At 41.9% G+C, this 24216-nt stretch overlaps 1 protein-coding gene across 3 annotated transcripts in view; it reads right to left on the reverse strand.

Moving 5' to 3' along the window:
- Positions 1 to 1490: 1490 nt before the first annotated feature.
- mitfa (melanocyte inducing transcription factor a) overlaps positions 1491 to 24216 on the reverse strand; it is a 53132-nt gene continuing 30406 nt past the window's right edge. For all 3 annotated transcript variants that reach the window (XM_034167454.1, XM_034167453.1, XM_034167452.1), the window contains 3 exons: positions 19674 to 19749; positions 19397 to 19544; positions 1491 to 1895 (listed from right to left, as the gene is read on the reverse strand). In XM_034167454.1, coding sequence (XP_034023345.1) covers positions 1491 to 1895; positions 19397 to 19544; positions 19674 to 19749 — 629 coding nt within the window. The remainder of the gene's footprint in view (positions 1896 to 19396; positions 19545 to 19673; positions 19750 to 24216) is intronic.

A 24216-nucleotide genomic window follows, 5' to 3' on the forward strand; every position in this document is an offset into this window, starting at 1 on the left:
AGCATGGGGGTGGAAACATCATACTCTGGGGGTGCTCTTCTGCAAAGGGGACAGGACGACTGCACCGTACTGAAGGGAGAATGGATGGGGTCATGTATTGCGAGATTTTGGCAAACAACCTCCTTCCCTCAGTAAGAGTATTGAAGATGGGTCATGGCTGGGTCTTCCAGCATGACAATGACCCCAAACACACAGCCAGGGCAACTAAGGAGGGGCTCCGTAAGAAGCATTTCAAGGTCCTGGAGTGGCCTGGCCAGTCTCCAGACCTGAACTCAATAGAAAATCTTTGGAGGGAGCTGAAACTCCAAATCTGAAAGATCTAGAGAAGATCTGTATGGAGGAGTGGACCAAAATCCCTGCTGCAGTGTGTGAAAACCTGGTGGAAAACTACAGGAAACGTTTGACCTCTGTAATTGCAAACAAAGGCTACTGTACCAAATATTAACATTGATTTTCACAGGTGTTCAAATACTTATTTGCAGCAGTTAACATACAAATAAATTATTAAAAATTCATACATTGTGATTTCCGGAATTTTTTTTTTAGATTATGTCTCTCACAGTGGACATGCACCTAAGATGAAAATTTCAGACCCCGCCATGATTTCTAAGTGGGAGAAGTTGCAAAATCGCAGGGTGTTCAAATGCTTATTTTCCTAACTGTGTGTGTATGTATGTATATATATATATAAATGGAAATAGCAGCATATTAATTTAGACTTTCATGGAAAATAGTCATAAAATGGAAGCCTAGCCCAATTATGCTGCCTGCATAATTGGGTTCACTCTGAAACTGCAAACCGAACACCCCTGCTGGCTGGAGAAAGCCACCGTTTCACCTGGCTGCAGCAGATGGATGGTTACTTTTGAGAGTTGTGGATAAACCGGTTGTCTACCTTGGTGGTTGCCATCCAGGACCTGGGGTGATTCCATGGTGTGGTGGATGCGGCAATGCACTGCACCATCACATGCTCTCAGACTCGACTTCAGCAGTATCTTGATACTCCACACTTACCAGGTTTACATGGATTATCCTGGCAATGTGAAGTGCGTACAATAAGAAACACAGAGTTTAACAAATTTGTGATAACATTTGATGGAAATCATCCTTGTGTGCATAGAAGAAATCTTAATTATTTCACTTTTGACTTGTGAAAAATGGAAATGAAAATCAAAGTATTTATTTTGTACTTTCAGAAATATGTAAACATTTTCTACAGAAACACTTCACATGTAGTGCTGGTCGTAGATCAATTTATTGCAAGCATGAGATAGAAGTTGAACGCTGGTCTTCTATTTCAGTATGACTTAAAGGACAAATGGTAAAAAGTGAGAAACTGTAAAAAATAATAAAAATAAAAACTTTTAAGAACATCTGAGTTCGTTTCTCCACTCACTTGTGGTGTAACCTCTGAGTCAGTCTGATGTGGTCACGTCATTCCAATAATGTGACAAAGAGACGGTCAGTGTAACATGTGACTCTGCACAAAATTAACACTCTCTGTCTTTCTCCTCCATACCAGAGGTGGCACTGTGATGGTTGCTGCTGTTGTTGGAGTTATCAGGAGACATTGAGGACAGCAGAGGATCATTTGGAGAGATTGGGGACAGGGTGGTGTCCCTGACCAATTCCCTCATTTTGCAGGTCCTGGAGTTTCCGTACAGTCCATGTTCGCTGGTGTCTACAGGAATCTGGTCAAATGTAATGGTGCCGTTGTTGAGGTCCAGAGTGGTTGGTGGAGACATGTCGGGGGCTGAGTTGTGCTGATAGAGCTCTGAGGGACAGTCGCTGAGAACAGGCTCCTGCTTGATGGCTCGGGCCATCAGTTCTGATGTGCACATTGATGGGGATGATACCACTGTAAGCCCATGAGCTCGTGCCTGCATCTCCAACTCCTGTTTAGAAAGATACAGTGCTATAAGCATTAGGCCAATCATCTTTCAAAGCTGCACCCAACAGTCTCGGCACTACAACCCTGGTTGAAACTTAGTGTCCCCTCCCTGGGATGAAACTGAATTGTGGTGCAGGGAAGTTTTCATTTTGAAACAAGAGAACAATGGCTGGAGTCAGAGTGACCTTCAGGTTCAATGGGCTCATCTTTATGGGAAAAGAGACAAAAAAAAACTTCATAGAACTATCATCACTGCAGTGTCGGTGACAATATATGAACGCTACATATTTCATCAAATTGTGTCAAAATCAAAATGCGCACTTGTGGGGAGCACTGATACTACTACTAGGAGCCTCTGGAGTACATGTAAAGCAGTTGTTCCAAACCTTTATCAAAACTTAGCCTCCTTTTGAAAGAAATCTAAATGTAAATATGTACCATGTTCAGCCCCCCCCCCTTTTTTAAGAAAGTTGGTTAAGCACCCACCCGGAATTAAATTAAACTATGAGGAACACATTTAATAAATGAGGAAAGGACAAAAGCAGACACAAACAGGTGAGTTATTTATGATTTATTTTTTTATTTGTGATGAAATCAGCCCTGGGCGAATACATAATATATTCACCCGTCGGAGCCCATTGGATATCTATAGGTGGTCAACCCATTGAGACGGTTTCTTCCAACAACCCCAAATCAGAAATATTTGGGACAGTATAGAAAATGAAAGAATCAAAACCAAGCACAATGCATTGAGGATACCAAACGAAACTAAACGAAAATACAAACATGCCAGGTGTTGTTTTGTCCCATTCTTCCTGCAAACATCTCTTAATGATATAAGGCCAATGAACGTTTTTAGATTTAAGGCTCAAAAAGAATTTCAATTTGCACCACTATAGTTTTATTTATTAGCCTTTAGAGGATTCATAATATGACATTACCAATATGACCAAAATTCATGTTGTCTAGAAAAAAATTAATAAAAAGTTCCTTTGAAGGGAAAAATTGCAGTAGAAGAGATGGCCTTGAACTACTTAGGGTAGCAACACATACAGGTTATGATAGCGACCATAGTGACATCATAGATGATGTGAGGGCTTCCCCAGACTTTCAGAGGGATGTTGGGAAGCAGACGGTGACAGAGCAGAGATGCACAGTGACGTCTGCTGGCTTGTCTCTCTGGCTGCTAATCTATGCAAATCTAACATATTTCTCATATTATGTAAAAACTAGCAAGAAATAAACCCTTCTAAATCCAAAAACACTGTTTTTGCAACCAGATAACATCTCTGAAGTGATTTACGCTAGACTCTTTCTCTCCGATTGTTCTGAGTTATTTTCATTAGTTACTTCCTCCAAACCATCAACATGTCTATTAGACCCCATTCCTACCAGGCTGCTCAAGGAAGCTCTACCATTAGTTAATGCTTCGATCTTAAATATGATCAATCTATCTTTATTAGTTGGCTATGTACCATAGGCTTTTAAGGTGGCAGTAATTAAACCATTACTTAAAAAGCCATCACTTGACCCAGCTATCTTAGCTAATTATAGGCCAATCTCCAACCTTCCTTTTCTCTCAAAAATTTTTAAAAGGGTAGTTGTAAAACAGCTAACTGATCATCTGCAGAGGAATGGTCTATTTGAAGAGTTTCAGTCAGGTTTCAGAATTCATCATAGTACAGAAACAGCATTAGTGAAGGTTACAAATGATCTTCTTATGGCCTCAGACAGTGGACTCATCTCTATGCTTGTCCTGTTAGACCTCAGTGCAGCTTTTGATACTGTTGACCATAAAATTTTATTACAGAGATTAGAGCATGCCATAGGTATTAAAGGCACTGCGCTGCAGTGGTTTGAATCATATTTATCAAATAGATTACAATTTGTTCATGTAAATGGGGAGTCTTCTTCACAGACTAAGGTTAATTATGGAGTTCCACAAGGTTCTGTGCTAGGACCAATTTTATTCACTTTATACATGCTTCCCTTAGGCAGTGTTATTAGAAAGCATTGCTTCAATTTTCATTGTTACGCAGATGATACCCAGCTTTACCTATCCATGAAGCCAGAGGACACACACCAATTAGTTAAACTGCAGGAATGTCTTTCAGACATAAATACATGGATGACCTCTAATTTCCTGCTTTTATATTCAGATAAAGCTGAAGTTATTGTACTTGGCCCCACAAATCTTAGAAACATGGTGTCTAACCAGATCCTTACTCTGGATGGCATTATCCTGACCTCCAGTAATACTGTGAGAAATCTTGGAGTCATTTTTGATCAGGATATGTCCTTCAATGTGCATATTAAGCAAATATGTAGGACTGCTTTTTTGCATTTGCGCAATATCTCTAAAATTAGATTGGTCTTGTCTCAGAGTGATGCTGAAAAGGTAATTCATGCATTTATTTCTTGTAGGCTGGACTACTGTAATTCATTATCAGGTTGTCCTAAAAGTTCCCTGAAAAGCCTTCAGTCAATCAATCAATCAATTTTTTTATATAGCGCCAAATCACAACAAACAGTTGCCCCAAGGCGCTTTATACTGTAAGGCAAGGCCATACAATAATTATGTAAAACCCCAACGGTCAAAACGACCCCCTGTGAGCAAGCACTTGGCTACAGTGGGAAGGAAAAACTCCCTTTTAACAGGAAGAAACCTCCAGCAGAACCAGGCTCAGGGAGGGGCAGTCTTCTGCTGGGACTGGTTGGGGCTGAGGGAGAGAACCAGGAAAAAGACATGCTGTGGAGGGGAGCAGAGATCAATCACTAATGATTAAATGCAGAGTGGTGCATACAGAGCAAAAAGAGAAAGAAACAGTGCATCATGGGAACCCCCCAGCAGTCTAAGTCTATAGCAGCATAACTAAGGGATGGTTCAGGGTCACCTGATCCAGCCCTAACTATAAGCTTTAGCAAAAAGGAAAGTTTTAAGCCTAATCTTAAAAGTAGAGAGGGTGTCTGTCTCCCTGATCTGAATTGGGAGCTGGTTCCACAGGAGAGGAGCCTGAAAGCTGAAGGCTCTGCCTCCCATTCTACTCTTACAAACCCTAGGAACTACAAGTAAGCCTGCAGTCTGAGAGCGAAGCGCTCTATTGGGGTGATATGGTACTACGAGGTCCCTAAGATAAGATGGGACCTGATTATTCAAAACCTTATAAGTAAGAAGAAGAATTTTAAATTCTATTCTAGAATTAACAGGAAGCCAATGAAGAGAGGCCAATATGGGTGAGATATGCTCTCTCCTTCTAGTCCCCGTCAGTACTCTAGCTGCAGCATTTTGAATTAACTGAAGGCTTTTTAGGGAACTTTTAGGACAACCTGATAATAATGAATTACAATAGTCCAGCCTAGAGGAAATAAATGCATGAATTAGTTTTTCAGCATCACTCTGAGACAAGACCTTTCTGATTTTAGAGATATTACGTAAATGCAAAAAAGCAGTCCTACATATTTGTTTAATATGCGCTTTGAATGACATATCCTGATCAAAAATGACTCCAAGATTTCTCACAGTATTACTAGAGGTCAGGGTAATGCCATCCAGAGTAAGGATCTGGTTAGACACCATGTTTCTAAGATTTGTGGGGCCAAGTACAATAACTTCAGTTTTATCTGAGTTTAAAAGCAGGAAATTAGAGGTCATCCATGTCTTTATGTCTGTAAAACAATCCTGCAGTTTAGCTAATTGGTGTGTGTCCTCTGGCTTCATGGATAGATAAAGCTGGGTATCATCTGCGTAACAATGAAAATTTAAGCAATACCGTCTAATAATACTGCCTAAGGGAAGCATGTATAAAGTGAATAAAATTGGTCCTAGCACAGAACCTTGTGGAACTCCATAATTAACTTTAGTCTGTGAAGAAGATTCCCCATTTACATGAACAAATTGTAATCTATTAGACAAATATGATTCAAACCACCGCAGCGCAGTGCCTTTAATACCTATGACATGCTCTAATCTCTGTAATAAAATTTTATGGTCAACAGTATCAAAAGCAGCACTGAGGTCTAACAGAACAAGCACAGAGATGAGTCCACTGTCCGAGGCCATAAGAAGATCATTTGTAACCTTCACTAATGCTGTTTCTGTACTATGATGAATTCTAAAACCTGACTGAAACTCTTCAAATAGACCATTCCTCTGCAGATGATCAGTTAGCTGTTTTACAACTACCCTTTCAAGAATTTTTGAGAGAAAAGGAAGGTTGGAGATTGGCCTATAATTAGCTAAGATAGCTGGGTCAAGTGATGGCTTTTTAAGTAATGGTTTAATTACTGCCACCTTAAAAGCCTGTGGTACATAGCCAACTAACAAAGATAGATTGATCATATTTAAGATCGAAGCATTAAATAATGGTAGGGCTTCCTTGAGCAGCCTGGTAGGAATGGGGTCTAATAAACATGTTGATGGTTTGGATGAAGTAACTAATGAAAATAACTCAGACAGAACAATCGGAGAGAAAGAGTCTAACCAAATACCGGCATCACTGAAAGCAGCCAAAGATAACGATACGTCTTTGGGATGGTTATGAGTAAGTTTTTCTCTAATAGTTCAAATTTTGTTAGCAAAGAAAGTCATGAAGTCATTACTAGTTAAAGTTAATGGAATACTCAGCTCAATAGAGCTCTGACTCTTTGTCAGCCTGGCTACAGTGCTGAAAAGAAACCTGGGGTTGTTCTGATTTTCTGCAATTAGGGATGAGTAGAAAGATGTCCTAGCTTTACGGAGGGCTTTTTTTTATAGAGCAACAGACTCTCAGTTAATTCAAAATGCTGCAGCTAGAGTGCTGACAGGGACTAGAAGGAGAGAGCATATTTCACCCATATTGGCCTCTCTTCATTGGCTCCCTCTTAATTCCAGAATAGAATTTATAATTCTTCTTCTTACTTATAAGGTTTTGAATAATCAGGTCCCATCTTATCTTAGGGACCTCTTAGTACCATATCACCCCAATAGAGCGCTTCACTCTCAGACTGCAGGCTTACTTGTAGTTCCTAGGGTTTGTAAGAGTAGAATGGGAGGCAGAGCCTTCAGCTTTCAGGCTCCCCTCCTGTGGAACCAGCTCCCAATTCGGATTAGGGAGACAGACACCCTCTCTACTTTTAAGATTAAGCTTAAAACTTTCCTTTTTGAAAAAGCTTATAGTTAAGGCTGGATCGGGTGACCCTGAACCATCCCTTAGTTATGCTGCTATAGACTGAGACTGCTGGGGGGGGGGTTCCCATGATGCACTGAGTGTTTCTTTCTCTTTTTGCTCTGTATGCACCACTCTGCATTTAATCATTAGTGATTGATCTCTGCTCTCTTCCACAGCATGTCTTTTCCCTGATTCTCTCCCCTCAGCCCCAACCAGTCCCAGCAGAAGACTGCCCCTCCCTGAGCCTGGTTCTGCTGGAGGTTTCTTCCTGTTAAAAGGGAGTTTTTCCTTCCCACTGTCGCAAAGTGCTTGCTCATAGGGGGTCGTTTTGACCGTTGGGGTTTTTCTGTAATTACTGTATGGCTTTTGCCTTACAATATAAAGCGTCTTGGGGCAACTGTTTGTTGTGATTTGGCGCTATATAAATAAAATTGATTTGACTTGATTTTAGTCGGCAGAGACCACTGCTCCCCTCTTTTAGCTCCAGTGATAGCGTAGCATGTGGGCTTGAGGATTTGAAGTGTTTCCGAAGTACTTGACTTTCATTTTGCAGATTTTGCACACTGAATAAGTCATGTCAAGCTCCTTCTTACGCAGCAAATAATAAAATCCAAAATGCGCCCAAACATTTTCCTTCAGCAAAGACTGTGCTGGCTGAATTAGCTCTTCGTCTGCCATGCTAAGCTGCAGCCACTGAACTCTGCAGCTCACGAGTGTTTGCCCCCTCTCGCGGGGACGCTGTAGTACGGAAGCCGTTGCCTGACAAACAGTACACGCAGCGAGTAAGCAAGAAAATGTTTTAAAAAAGCTTTTTAAAAATCGATTCTTGGACATTTTGGATCGATTCAGAATCGTAATAAATAAGAATCGCGATTCAGACGTGAACTGATTTTTTTCCGACACCCCTATAAGCTACCTTTGCCAGGGCACTGACAAATTCCATACCATGACAAACCCTGGCTTTTAGACTTGGTGCTAATAACAGTTTGGGTGGTCTTTTTTTGTATTTGGTTCAGAGTACGCTACCTCCATTTCTCCCCCAAAACATCTGAAACACTGATTCATCTGAGTATACACTATTCATCTGACAATACCCACAGGTGTATGTAAAGGTTTGGGCACTTCTGATAATTTTCATGATTTTCCTTTATAAATCATTGGTTGTCTGGATCAGAAATTTCAGTTAAATATATCATATAGTAGACAAACACACTGATATTTGAGAAGTGAAATTAAGTTTCTAGTATTTACATAAAGTGTGCAATAAATCTTTAAACAAAATTGGGCAGGTGCATCAATTTGGGCACCCTTGCCATTTTATTGATTTGAATACATTTAGCACTAATTATTGGAACACAACACTGGTTTGTAAGCTCACTGACCCTTGACCTCCTTACACAGGTGAATCCAATCATGAGAAAGGATATTTAAGTTGGCCATTTACAAATGTTTGTCCTCTTTGCATCTCTTCTAATGAGTGGCAACATGGGAGCCTCTAAACAACTCTCAAATGATCAATCAATCAATCAACTTTTTTCTTGTATAGCGCCAAATCACAACAAACAGTTGCCCCAAGGCGCTCCACATTGCAAGGCAAGGCCATACAATAATTATGAAACACAGTCTACGTCTAAAGCAACATAACCAAGGGATGGTCCAGGGTCACCCGATCCAGCCCTAACTATAAGCCTTAGCGAAAAGGAAAGTTTTAAGCCTAATCTTAAAAGTAGAGAGGGTATCTGTCTCCCTGATCTGAATTGGGAGCTGGTTCCACAGGAGAGGAGCCTGAAAGCTGAAGGCTCTGCCTCCCATTCTACTCTTACAAACCCTAGGAACTACAAGTAAGCCCGCAGTCTGAGAGCGAAGCGCTCTAATGGGGTAATATGGTACTACGAGGTCCCTAAGATAAGATGGGACCTGATTATTCAAAACCTTATAAGTAAGAAGAAGAATTTTAAATTCTATTCTAGCATTAACAGGAAGCCAATGAAGGGAGGCCAACACGGGTGAGATATGCTCTCTCCTGCTAGTCCCCGTCAGTACTCTAGCTGCAGCATTCTGAACCAACTGAAGGCTTTTTAGGGAACTTTTAGGACAACCTGATAATAATGAATTACAATAGTCCAGCCTAGAGGAAATAAATGCATGAATTAGTTTTTCAGCATCACTCTGAGACAAGACCTTTCTGATTTTAGAGATATTGCGTAAATGCAAAAAGGCAGTCCTACATATTTGTTTAATATGCGCTTTGAATGACATATCCTGATCAAAAATAACTCCAAGATTTCTCACAGTATTACTAGAGATCAGGGAAATGCCATCCAGAGTAACGATCTGGTTAGACACCATGCTTCTAAGATTTGTGGGGCCAAGTACAATAACTTCAGTTTTATCTGAGTTTAAAAGCAGGAAATTAGAGGTCATCCATGTCTTTATGTCTGTAAGACAATCCTGCAGTTTAGCTAATTGGTGCGTATCCTCTGGCTTCATGGATAGATAAAGCTGGGTATCATCTGCGTAACAATGAAAATTTAAGCAATACCGTCTAATAATACTGCCCAAGGGAAGCATGTATAAAGTGAATAAAATTGGTCCTAGCACAGAACCTTGTGGAACTCCATAATTAACTTTAGTCTGTGAAGAAGATTCCCCATTTACATGAACAAACTGTAATCTATTAGACAAATATGATTCAAACCACCGCAGCGCAATGCCTTTAATACCTATGACATGCTCTAATCTCTGTAATAAAATTTTATGGTCAACAGTATCAAAAGCAGCACTGAGGTCCAACAGAACAAGCACAGAGATAAGTCCACTGTCCGAAGCCATAAGAAGATCATTTGTAACCTTCACTAATGCTGTTTCTGTACTATGATGAATTCTAAAACCTGACTGAAACTCTTCAAATAGACCATTCCTCTGCAGGTGATCAGTTAGCTGTTTTACAACTACCCTCTCAAGAATCTTTGAGAGAAAAGGAAGGTTGGAGATTGGCCTATAATTAGCTAAGATAGCTGGGTCAAGTGATGGCTTTTTAAGTAATGGTTTAATTACTGCCACCTTAAAGGCCTGTGGTACATAACCAACTAACAAAGATAGATTGATCATATTTAAGATTGAAGCATTAAATAATGGTAGGACTTCCTTGAGCAGCCTGGCAGGAATGGGGTCTAATAAGCATGTTGATGGTTTGGATGAAGTAACTAATGAAAATAACTCAGACAGAACAATCGGAGAGAAAGAGTCTAACCAAATACCGGCATCACTGAAAGCAGCCAAAGATAACGATACATCTTTGGGATGGTTATGAGTAATTTTTTCTCTAATAGTCAAAATTTTGTTAGCAAAGAAAGTCATGAAGTCATTACTAGTTAAAGTTAATGGAATACTCAGCTCAATAGAGCTCTGACTCTTTGTCAGCCTGGCTACAGTGCTGAAAAGAAACCTGGGGTTGTTCTTATTTTCTTCAATTAGTGATGAGTAGAAAGATGTCCTAGCTTCACGAAGGGCTTTCTTATAGAGCAACAAACTCTTTTTCCAGGCTAAGTGAAGATCTTCTAAATTAGTGAGACGCCATTTCCTCTCCAACTTACGGGTTATCTGCTTTAAGATACGAGTTTGTGAGTTATACCACGGAGTCAGACACTTCTGATTTAAAGCTCTCTTTTTCAGAGGAGCTACAGCATCCAAAGTTGTCTTCAATGAGGATGTAAAACTATTGACAAGATACTCTAACTCCCTTACAGAGTTTAGGTAGCTACTCTGCTCTGTGTTGGTATATGACATTAGAGAACATAAAGAAGGAATCATATCCTTAAACCTAGTTACAGCGCTTTCTGAAAGACTTCTAGTGTAATGAAACTTATTCCCCACTGCAGGGTAGTCCATCAGGGTAAATGTAAATGTTATTAAAAAATGATCAGACAAAAGGGAGTTTTCAGGGAATACTGTTAAGTCTTCTATTTCCATACCATAAGTCAGAACAAGATCTAAAATATGATTAAAGTGGTGGGTGGACTCATTTACTTTTTGAGCAAAGCCGATAGAGTCTAATAATAGATTAAATGCAGTGTTGAGGCTGTCATTCTCAGCATCTGTGTGGATGTTAAAATCGCCCACTATAATTATCTTATCTGAGCTAAGCACCAAGTCAGACAAAAGGTCTGAAAATTCACAGAGAAACTCACAGTAACGACCAGGTGGACGATAGATAATAACAAATAAAACTGGTTTTTGGGACTTCCAATTTGGATGGACAAGACTAAGAGACAAGCTTTCAAATGAATTAAAGCTCTGTCTAGGTTTTTGATTAATTAATAAGCTGGAATGGAAGATTGCTGCTAATCCTCCGCCCCGGCCCGTGCTACGAGCATTCTGACAGTTAGTGTGACTCGGGGGTGTTGACTCATTTAAACTAACATATTCATCCTGCTGTAACCAAGTTTCTGTTAGGCAGAATAAATCAATACGTTGATCAATTATTATATCATTTACCAACAGGGACTTAGAAGAAAGAGACCTAATGTTTAATAGACCACATTTAACTGTTTTAGTCTGTGGTGCAATTGAAGGTGCTATATTATTTTTTCTTTTTGAATTTTTATGCTTAAATAGATTTTTGCTAGTTATTGGTGGTCTGGGAGCAGGCACCGTCTCTACGGGGATGGGGTAATAGGGGGATGGCAGGGGGAGAGAAGCTGCAGAGAGGTGTATAAGACCACAGCTCTGCCTCCTGGTCCCAACGCTAGACAGTCACAGTTTGGAGGATCCCAAAAAATTGGCCAGATTTCTAGAAATGAGAGCTGCTCCCTCTAAAGTGGGATGGATCTGAATGATCTGAACACAAAGATTGATTTAGGGGAAGGATACAAAAAGCTATCTCAGAGATTTCAGATGTCAGTACTAGCTAAAGCCCCGTTTACACATAGACGGTAAACTCTCCCGGAAGCGTCCCGGCAGAGATTTTGCCCCCTCCGGGCCGTTTTAGGCATCAAACGCCGTAGTTAACGCCGGCGCATGGGGGTGTGGTTTGGTTCCAGCTTCAACGGGAATCGTCGAAAAAATTATTCAACATGTCGAATAATTCCGGGAGCGCTCCCGGAGAAGTGGCCTGACGACGGAGATGACAGAGACAACGCAAACAACGGCGTTTGATACTTTTTAATCGCCGTGTCATCCTGCCCCTTCCTGTAGTGCCACAGTTTACACCGCCGTAATTGGCGGCCGGCGTTGTATCCCTAACCAACAGCGTGTAAAACAGCGATAGAGCCCACATCGGCGTCCTCAAAGGCGTTTTAACCTGCGACAGAGGCAGACAAAACAGTGGCGCGAGCAGACAGTACGCTGTTCTAAACGCCACCTCCCGGTTAACGGCGTTCCAAACGGCCGATAGGCGGCGGTCAGTATAAAAATGCTAGCGCGCTGCATGCAAGTCTCTCACTCGCGGCCAGCTCCAGATATTTTAGCAGAGAAGCTCCAATATACCTCCTAAAATAAAATTGGCAGTGGCAAGGACTTACCAAGAGGTCTAGTTCAGGGGTAACCCTGTGGTGGAAACGAGCAACACGTTGAGGAGGGGAAAAAGAGAGAAAAGAAAAGGCTGAGAGGTGAGCTCCCTGTCACTCCCTCCCCCTGCACTGACAGCTGCTTCAGCCTATTATACTCTGGGGGCGGTGCCTATAAGCAAAAGTTCCTGGAGTAATGCAGGATTTGCCTGGATAAATCCAGCAGTACACAGGGCATTATCGGCGGCAGCAGAACACCGCCGTTCTCACGCGTGTCTTAACCTGCGATTGTAAAGGATAGAACTGAGTATTAACCCCCGTTGCCTGATGTGTGCCGGATGCTACGGCGTCAAAACTCCGCTTTATTCGGCGGATTTAGCAGCGTTTTATCCGCGTATTTGCGGCTAGTACGGCGCTCAAAATGCCGGCGAAATGCTCCGCCCCTTTCCACAGCGAAAACAGCCGTAACTACCGCGAACTTCGGTCTACGTACTAGCCGTGGACAAATCCGTCTATGTGTAACCTGGGTTTAAGGTCTGAAGTGGCAGGCCAAGAAAAATCTCAGATAAGCTGAAGTGAAGGATGGTGAGAACAGTCATAGTCAACCCACAGACCTGCTGCAAAGACCTACAACATGATCTGGCTGCAGATAGTGTTTCTGTGCATCGCTCAACTATACAGTGCACTTTGCACAAAGAGATGCTGTATGATCCTGTATGAAGCCTTTTCTGCGTACACGCCACAAACAGAGTCGCAAAAGCACATTTGGACAATCCAGCTTCATTTTGGAATAAGGTTATTTGGACATAACGGGGAGGGGGGTATGCATGGCTGAAAAAGAACACAGCATTCCAAGAAAAACACTTGCTACCCACAGTAAAATTTGGAGATGGTTCCATCATGCTGTGTGGCTGTGTGGCCAGTGCAGGTCCTGGAAATCTTGTTAAAGTTGAGGGTCACATGGATTCCAGTCAATATCAGCAGATACTTGAGAACAGTGTTCATGAATCAGTGACTATGTTTATATTCCATTAATATTCGGGTTAAAGTCAATATTCTGGTTTCTGAATCATTAGGAATAACCCATTTACATGCTTAAGCAGACAGAGTTACTCCTGTATACATGGTCATTGGTATCATTTGGAATATCCCCATCTAAACAGCAACGCACATCTTCCACCGGTGCTTGGTTTGGTCTGCCGTTTGTGTAAAACCCCTCACTACACACTTTATACACTTTTCTCAAACAGGCATTAACATGTTCTCACTTTTCTCTCCTGTGTAAACACTCTCTTTTTTCTTCTGGGCGAGAACATTATAACAGACACACGCAGAACACAATGCGCATGCTCTCCCTTCGCTCACTGTCTCCGGGGGTACAGATGCGGGACCTGCAAAGAATCTAAGTCATGGCCACGGACTCTGCCACTGCTGTATACCGAGACCCTGCGGCGCTGTGGATTTTTTTCCACAAGAAATCTATCCTTGCGGGCTGCCTCCTCATCAAAACAGCGAGCATAGTCTCTGGACCTGTTGCTGCACAGTGGGGGGGCGGTGTGAGTGGCCCGCTGCAGCATTTACCAAGCCTGCAGACTCAGTAAGTGCATCGGAGGCAGAGCAATCGCGGTGATGCCGACCGGGGCCGTGTACCAGCCCACCTGATAAGGATGTAGAACACAATGCGCTGTTTACATCTGCTTCTGTGGTGTCCGGTGGGGTGCTGTACTCAGAAGACCAAGATTCCTTGCGGATAGGACATGCGCAGAACACAAATTAATGTTCCTTTCTATGGGGATATCCCAATGCGCATTTATATGACCTGATATTCGGGTTTGAACAGGAGTAACCCAGGGGTCTTATTCGGGTTTTTAAAAACAGGAATATGAGCATATTCGGGTTTTTGCGGGTGTTTACATGGCCGTGCGCAACCCGGTTAATGCCAATATTCCGGTTATGAAAGGGTTATTGGCTGCATGTAAACGTAGTCCATGATAAAGTTGAAGTTGCATGGGGGCTGGATCTTTCAACAAGACAACGACTCTGTTCACAACACACTTCAAAATCTACTAAGGCATTCATGCAGAGGAACAAGTACAACGTTCTGGAATGGCCATCTCAGTCCCCAGAATATTATTGAAAATCTGTGGTATGATTTTAAGCGGGCTGTCCATGCTCGGAAGCCAACAAACCTGAGATGTTCTGTAAAGAAGAATGGTCCAAAATACCTTCAACCAGAATCCAGACTCTCATTGGAAGCTATAGGAGGATCTATTAAATATTGATGTATTTTTTCTGTTGGGGTTCCCAAATTTATGCCTAATTTTGTTAAAGAATTATTGCACACTTTCTGTAAATCCTATAAACTTCATTTCACTTCTCAAATATCATTGTGTTTTTCGCGTATATGATATATTTAAGTGAAATTGCTGATTCAAACAACCAATGATTTATAAAGGGAAATCATGGAAATCATCAGGGGTACCCAAACCTTTACATACAACTGTATTTTTAGTGTGTGGTGGTCCAATCCAAATTCTCTGGGCCTGGAACATAAGGCCTCCTTTTTGCACAGTAAAGGTTCAAGTGGCATTTGTGAACGTAACCAGGCCCGGCGCCAGAAAAAAAGGGGGCGATGAGTTTATCACAGGGGGCGGGGTCGCCCCCCCTCCCCCAAAAAACGTGCGCACCGAAGGGCACCTGCCTCTGAGCGTGCGTAATGAATTGGGTGTGCTCCTAGAAAGCTCGTGTATTTAGGTTACACCGTTGTAAGAGACTGACTAAGAGTAAAGAGTGATGACAGTATTTTTTTATTATTATTTGAACGTATAGACCCTCGGTCAAGTGATCTCCTGCATACCACAAAACCAAACCAACAACTGATCTGAGAAATGACACGAGACAGTAGATTAACCCCACATACAGCCCTCCATCACAAACGCAAACACAACGCAATTGGGCATGACAGTCACACAACGGGTCGAAGATAAACCTTTCATGTAGATAAACAGTGGTCCCTCGTTTATCGCAGGAGTTACGTTCTAAAAATAGCCCGCAATAGGCGAAATCTGTGAAGCAGTCAGCCTTATTTTTTACAATTATTATAGACGTTTTAAGGCTGTAAAACCCCTCACTACACACTTTATACACTTTTCTCAAACAGGCATTAACATTTTCTCACTTTCTCTCATGTGTAAACACTCTCAAAATTCAAACCTTAGTAGAAAAATAAGACCAACCAGTTTTCAGGCCCAAACATTTGTTTGAGAAATAAAAATAGAACGTTTTCCTATAAATAATTATGATGGCTTTTAGAACTAACAAATTTAATTGTAACGATCAACCTACGAGGTTCAATCAATCAATCAATCAATTTTATTTATATAGCGCCAAATCACAACAAACAGTTTCCCCAAGGCGCTTTATATTGTAAGGCATGGCCATACAATAATTACGTAAAAACCCCAACGGTCAAAACGACCCCCTGTGAGCAAGCACTTGGCGACAGTGGGAAGGAAAAACTCCCTTTTAACAGGAAGAAACCTCCAGCAGATCCAGGCTCAGGGAGTCTTCTGCTGGGACTGGTTGGGGCTGAGGGAGAGAACCAGGAAAAAGACATGCTGTGGAGAGGAGCAGAGATCAATCACTAATGATTAAATGCAGAGTGGTGCATACAGAGCAAAAAGAGAAAGAAACACTCAGTGCATTATGGGAACCCCCCAGCAGTCTAAGTCTATAGCAGCATAACTAAGGGATGGTTCAGGGTCACCTGATCCAGCCCTAACTATAAGCTTTAGCAAAAAGGAAAGTTTTAAGCCTAATCTTAAAAGTAGAGAGTGTGTCTGTCTCCCTGATCTGAATTGGGAGCTGGTTCCACAGGAGAGGAGCCTGAAAGCTGAAGGCTCTGCCTCCCATTCTACTCTTACAAACCCTAGGAACTACAAGTAAGCCTGCAGTCTGACAGCGAAGCGCTCTATTGGGGTGATATGGTACTATGAGGTCCCTAAGATAAGATGGGACCTGATTATTCAAAACCTTATAAGTAAGAAGAAGAATTTTAAATTCTATTCTAGAATTAACAGGAAGCCAATGAAGAGAGGCCAATATGGGTGAGATATGCTCTCTCCTTCTAGTCCCCGGTAGTACTCTAGCTGCAGCATTTTGAATTAACTGAAGGCTTTTCAGGGAACTTTTAGGACAACCTGATAATAATGAATTACAATAGTCCAGCCTAAAGGAAATAAATGCATGAATTAGTTTTTCAGCATCACTCTGAGACAAGACCTTTCTAATTTTAGAGATATTGCGTAAATGCAAAAAAGCAGGAGGAAAATAGAGGTCATCCATGTCTTTATGTCTGTAAGACAATCCTGCAGTTTAGCTAATTGGTGTGTGTCCTCTGGCTTCATGGATAGATAAAGCTGGGTATCATCTGCGTAACAATGAAAATTTAAGCAATGCCATCTAATAATACTGCCTAAGGGAAGCATGTATAAAGTGAATAAAATTGGTCCTAGCACAGAACCTTGTGGAACTCCATAATTAACCTTAGTCGGTGAAGAAGATTCCCCATTTACATGAACAAACTGTAATCTATTAGATAAATATGATTCAAACCACCGCAGCGCAGTGCCTTTAATACCTATGGCATTCTCTAATCTCTGTAATAAAATTTTATGGTCAACAGTATCAAAAGCAGCACTGAGGTCTAACAGAACAAGCACAGAGATGAGTCCATTGTCTGAGGACATAAGAAGATCATTTGTAACCTTCACTAATGCTGTTTCTGTACTATGATGAATTCTAAAACCCGACTGAAACTCTTCAAATAGACCATTCCTCTGCAGATGATCAGTTAGCTGTTTTATAACTACCCTTTCAAGAATTTTTGAGAGAAAAGGAAGGTTGGAGATTGGCCTATAATTAGCTAAGATAGCTGGGTCAAGTGATGGCTTTTTAAGTAATGGTTTAATTACTGCCACCTTAAAAGCCTGTGGTACATAGCCAACTAATAAAGATAGATTGATCATATTTAAGATCGAAGCATTGAATAATGGTAGGGCTTCCTTGCGCAGCCTGGTAGGAATGGGGTCTAATAGACATGTTGATGGTTTGGATGAAGTAACTAATGAAAATAACTCAGAACAATCTGAGTGAAAGAGTCTAACCAAATACCGGCATCACTGAAAGCAGCCAAAGATAACGATACGTCTTTGGGATGGTTATGAGTAATTTTTTCTCTAATAGTTAAAATTTTATTAGCAAAGAAAGTCATGAAGTCATTACTAGTTAAAGTTAAAGGAATACTCGGCTCAATAGAGCTCTGACTCTTGGACACATAAATTATTAATAGCGACTGACCAGTATTTCACAGTTCCTCTGACCGCACCACTTCGTCATGGCGCCACTCTTTTTCCACTGAGTCACACCTCGCTGCAGGTGTCTTTTTCCGAGTGAAGAACACAGTTATGGGTAGTTGTTGGTTCTCTTTTTTCTTCTGGGCGAGAAGATTCTTATAAACAGACATGCAGAACACAATGCACGTACTTTCCCTTCGCGTTGCCGCAACAGGTGTCCCGTCATCTCGACAGAACACCGGCCTGCTTGATGAGGACGAAGAGCAGACGCTGTAAAAAAAAAAAAAAAAAAAAAGCATGCAAAATTGGACTAAAAAATCCGCAAAACTGCAAGGCGCTATATTTTCCAGTATTTCTTTTTCTTTCTTTTTTATTTTTATTTTTGATAACTCTCACATCCGAGGGGGTGAAGTTGATGATGTGAGGGGGCGTCGCCCCCAAACGCCCCCTCGTGGCACCGGGTCCGAACGTAACTCTGTATTGTGGTGCTTGACAAAGGTTTCCCAGTGTAATTCCTGGCCCATGTGATTATATCAGCTATTGATGAGTAAAGGTCTTTGATGCAGTGCCATCTGAGGGATCTAAGATCATGGGTGTTCAGGCTGAACTTGCACCCTCGCATTTTATGCACTGAAATTTCTCCAGAATTGTGTAATATAGAGGAACTCCACTGTAGAGGAACTTATATGCATGTGCCTTGTACATATGCATTGTTTTTAAAAATTTCTAGAATTTCCTTCACACATTTGTTGGCAAACTAGAGATCCTGGACCCATTTTTGCTGCTAAATGACTGTCTTTTGTGGATACTGCTTTTGTGCTATAAATCGTGATTAATTTTTTATTAGTTCTATTTTTGACTGACTATTAACAGGCTGTTGTGTCTGTCTGTACAGAATAACCAACCTGGTCTCACGGCAAGTCATGATTCAGCAGCAAGAAATATACATTAATCTGTTGGTTCGTGATATTGTGACGAAAAGCGCCCCATTTTTGTCACGGCAGCACAAATTCATTCTAATTCATTCCGTGATGGCTACAGAAAATTAAAAGTGAAGTGGGGGGTCGGGGGTTGGGGTGGTTATGGTTAGAGCGGGAGGTAGGAGTAGGATTAGGCTATGGTTGGATGTAGGAGTAGGGTTAGTAATAGTGAGTTTTAAAAAAAAACATCATGAAAATTTGACTCATTTCATGACGGGAGCACAAAAAAATAAAAACTAAAACGTGAGACTGGGTTGGAATAACTGGTTATGTGCCATGCTTTTTGAATCCAGAAATGACTCGATCATCAATCTTTCCAACAGCACATCAAACGTCAAATGGCAGGGACACATCCTCGAATTTTACCTGGATTACAGTGGATTTTTCAGATGAAATTCGAAAGGTTAACTTTTTGTAGTTTGGGAAGTATATTACATCACTCTGCAAAATTATACATTTTGTAGTTGGTTTAATTTCTGTGAAGATTTATTTTTGCCCCGGGCACAGGCCGACACACCTGTATACGAAGCATCAGGTGGTGGTTTGTGTGTTCCAGCTTCCTCTGTCGGCACTCCAGCTCCTTGGTCCTCTGCTGCTCCCGCTGCAGCTTCCTGATATAATCCACAGAGGCTTTTAGAATGGTTCCCTTATTCCAGCGCATATCTCTGACAGGAAACAAAGTCCTCCAGTCAGTCAGTCAGAGCCTCTCTGAGCTCATAACCCTTTACAGTGTAACCATAGTTAACCTAGAAAACTAATCAAATGACTAGACAGACGGTATGTGACATACTTACGGATCATTTGACTTCGGTATCAGCGTTCCCAGCTCTTTGATTCGATCATTGATGTTAAACCTCCGTCTACGCTCAACTAAAATTTGTAAAGCACAGATATAACATCGGGGTTTGAGACAGGTGTAATTAAGCTGTAAAATAAGTCAGCTTTTAAAATACATTTTTAGATTTCTTGTCAGATTTTCAGGCCACATTGCAGTACAAGAGACCACAGACAGCAAACATGGCTGCCACATTCAAGAAAGAGGTCAGACAATAAAATCCCCCTTACACAAGGTCGAAGTCTCTCGTGTGACCAGAAAATCTGGGAGGACACCACGAGACAGTCAAGGAAGGCACAACGCACAACTAGGTCCAGCAAGGCAGGCTCAGTGGAAGCACACAGGATGCCATGGTCACCATGAATTTTGAAACAAACGCAGAAAGCACACAGAGGCTGGCGAACACTAAAAGGAGGCACACATGAAGCACAAAGGAGACACAGAAGATGCCATGGTGGCCAATGGATGTTCAATGAATGCACAATGATGTCTGCAGTTTGCCATGATTTTCATGAATGAAGTTCATTATAAAGTGCTGGTGCTGGTGTATTTACAATATGGGTTACCACAGCCAAATGTAACAGCAAACAAAATTAATCCGACAAATCAATCGCTATTGCAAAAAATAAACACTGGATAAGCTATTGACGCATGGGTTTTTGTTTTCTTCTTTTCTTAAAGAGAGGAGATGTAATCAGATGATTTGAGGAATGCCAGAACACAGTGCTATAAGGCAGCACAGACCCACAGCAGGCATTTAGACTGAACTCTTTTAGCACCTTGGACAGCGGTGCAGCCCGAGGCTCATGTCTAACTGAATGTCATGATTCTGTATCCAAATCAGACAGGGGATGTTTCTTCTTCAACAGCTAGACAAAGAGTGAGGGGAAAGTGCCTGATCCCCCCCATCTCTACACACACATATCCAGATGCATATGGTCTCAAAGAAGACACCAGTGTCACCCAAAAAATGCTCAGGGGTTTAATAGGATGCAGAAACACCATTGAATTGATGCTCAAAGAATGCCATTGGTCGCCAAACTGTGTCAGAGAGGAAGCACAAATGATGCTCAGTGGATGCACAAGACCTGCAATACCTGGATTCATTTACTAGGCATAGACTACCATTTTGAGCTGTCTAATTCACTTGCCAAGGTTCATAAATTTTCTTCATTGAGTGAAGGGAGTGGTGGCAGCTCCAGCAGGTCTATTCTTTTAAGGGTTACATGAACTTAATAAATGTCTTTCAAGTAGTCGACTGATAAAAAAAGTATTCGACTAGTCCGATGTTACCTAGTCACAGTTGACTATTACAACTAGTCATCCCATCTCTACTCACAACCACTGATCATCTTTCATCTTTTTATTCATTTTCTACACCCGCTTACTCTTATTGAAGGTCACGGGGTGCTGGAGCCTATCCTCTTAATGAGGCGGGATACGCCCTGGACAGGATGCTAGTCTATTGCAGGAACTACAGTATAGATGAATGATGTTCAGTATTTCACTGCCTGTAGTATTTATTTTAATACATATGCCTTGACATCCACTTTAGACTGTTTTCTGCATGTTGCACATCATCAGTGTCATTTTTTTACTCAATACTTTCACAACTTCTGAAACCATGGTGACAACGTTATTGTGCAACATGAAACCTTTGTGAATCCAGCTTCATTAATCCTTTGTGTTTCAACTGTCATACTTGCAGATATATTTTGAATATAAATGCGGTTATTTGACACATCTTGTGTAACTGATCCATGGTTAACAGGGTTATCATGCAGTTGTTTTCTTAAACAAAACCAATTCCAGACACTCACTCAATTAAGATATACAAGTATTCACACTCTTTGCTCAAGACTTTGTTGATACATGTCTGACATCAATGACAGCCTCAGTCAAGTCTTCTTGAATATGACACCACAATTTTAATTTCAATTTATTTTCATTTTTATAGCACCAAATCACAACAGAGTTACCTCAAGGCACTTCACACAAGTAAAGTCTAATCTTACCCCCAGAGCAGCAGTGCTAAGGAAAAACTCCCTCTGAGGAAGAAACCTCAAGCAGACCAGACTCAAAGGGGTGACCCTCTGCTTGGGCCATGCTACTGACATAAATTACAGAACAATTCACAAAATGAATATACAGGAAATGCTGTTGGTGCACAGGACATGAGGGTCTCCAGCACAAATACCACACCCATCTCTGGATGGAGCTGCACCTTAAACAAAAGACAGAATCAGACATCAGAAAGACAAGAAATACAGTATAATTTCTCAGCATTAAGCAAGAAAAACAGAAGAAATACTAAGGTGATCGCCGGCCACTAGCCCTAAGCTTCACTAAAAGACCCAGAATTTAGGTAAAGTTGAGGCTGCGGCCCAGTCAATTTCCTAATAAAATGAATTAAAAGAGTAAAAAGCATAGAACCATACTATGTATAACTATACTATGTATATTAACTATACTATACACAATCTTGGCGCACCTATCTTTGGGCAGTTTTGTCTCTTCCTCTTTTCTGCACTTCTCAAGCTCCATCAGGTTGGATGGGGAGTGTCGGCGTACAGCCATTTTCAGATCTCTCCATAGATGTTTAATCGGATTTGGGTCTGGGCTCTAGCTGGGCCACTCAAGGACATTCACAGAGTTGTCCTGAAGCCACTCCATTGGCTTCAGGACACTGGATATCTTGGCTGTGTGCTTGGGGTCATTGTCCCGCTGAAAGATGAATCACCCCATTCTGAGGTCAGGAGTGCTTTGGAGCAGGTTTTCATCCAGGATGTGTCTGTACATTCATCTTTCCCTCAATCCTGACTAGTCTCCCAGTTCTTGCCACTGAAAAACATCCCTACAGCATGATGATGCCATCACCATGCTTCATTGTAGGGATGGTGCCTGGTTTCCTCCAAACATGATGCCTGGCATTCACACCAAAGAGTTCTTTGTCTCATCAGACCAACGAATTTTGTTTCTCATGGTCTGAGAATCCTTCAGGTGCCTTTTGGCAGACTCCAGGTGGGCTGCCATGTGCCTTTTACTCAGGAATGGCTCCTGTCTGGCCTCTCTACCATACAAGCCTGATTGATGGATTGTTGCAGAGATGGTTGTCCTTCTAGAAGGTTCTCCTTTTTGAACAGAGAAATGCTGGAGCTCCTACAGAGTGACCATCGGGTTCTTGGTTACTTCCCTAACTAAGGCCCGTCTCCCCCGATTACTCAGTTTAGACGTGTGGCCAGGTTGAGGAAGAGTCCTGTTGGATCCAAACTTCTTCCATTTAGGGATGATGGAGGCCACTGTGCTCATTGGGACCTTCAAAGCAGCAGAAATGTTTCTGTATCCTTCCCCAGATTTATGCCTCGAGACAAACCTGTCTCAGGAGTTTACAGACAATTCCTTTGACTTCATGTTTGGTTTGTGCTTTGACGTGTTGTTAACTGTGGGTCGTTATATGTAGACCAGTGTGTGCCTTTGCAAATCATGTCCAATCAACTGAATTTGCCACATGTTTACTCCTATTATGCTGTGAAAACATCTCAATGGCAGACACCTGGAGAGGCGTGATTGGGAGGAACGGCCTCCCAGATCTAAACCCGAATGGTCGTTTGTTAGTGGACTTATGTGCTCATCATGGATTGTCCATAATGAACACCATGTTCGAACATAAGGATGCTCATAAGGATGTATCGGAGCACCCTACATCACCCAAAGATCAATGATCAATTGTGTGATCATATCATCTGATCTGCGGCTGCATGTTCTGGACACTCGGGTGAAGAGAGGGGCAGAGCTGTCAACTGATCACCATATGGTGGTGAGTTGGATTAGAGGGTGGGGAGGACTTTGGACAGACCCGGTAAACCCAAACGGATAGTGCAGGTGAACTGGGAATGTCTACAGGAGACCACTGTTCGACAGATCTTCAACTCACACCTCCGCCGGAGCTTTTATGGCATCCCTGTGGAGGTTGGGGGTATTGAACCAGAATGGGCAACTTTCAAAGATTCCATTGCTGAAGCTGCAGCGGGGAGCTGTGGCCTGAAGGTCTTAGGTGCCTCAAGGGGCAGTAACCTTGAATAGTGTAGTGGACACCGGTGATCAGGGAAGCCATCCGACTGAAGGAGGAGTCCTTCTTGGATATGTTATCTCTGAGGACTCTCGACGCAGTTGCAAGGTACCGACAGGCCTGAAGGGTGGCAGCCTCTGCTGTGGTGGAAAAAAAGCAGCAAGTGTGGGAAATGTTTGGAGCAATCATGGAGAAGGACTTTCGGTCAGGATCAAGTTGCTTCTGGTGGACCATGAGGCACCTCAGGAGGGGAAAACTGGGAACCATCCAAGCTGTGTACAGTAAGGATGGGACTCTGTTTACCTCAACTGAGGATGTAATGTGGCACTGGAAGGAACAATTTGAGAAACTCCTGCATCAGACCGGAGCGCCCTCTATTAGTAGGGGCAGAGCTGAAAGCTGATGGAGGATTATCATCAATTTCTCTGGTGGA

This window comes from Thalassophryne amazonica, chromosome 3 (assembly GCF_902500255.1).
Source record: "Thalassophryne amazonica chromosome 3, fThaAma1.1, whole genome shotgun sequence".
NCBI classification, from domain to species: domain Eukaryota; kingdom Metazoa; phylum Chordata; class Actinopteri; order Batrachoidiformes; family Batrachoididae; genus Thalassophryne; species Thalassophryne amazonica.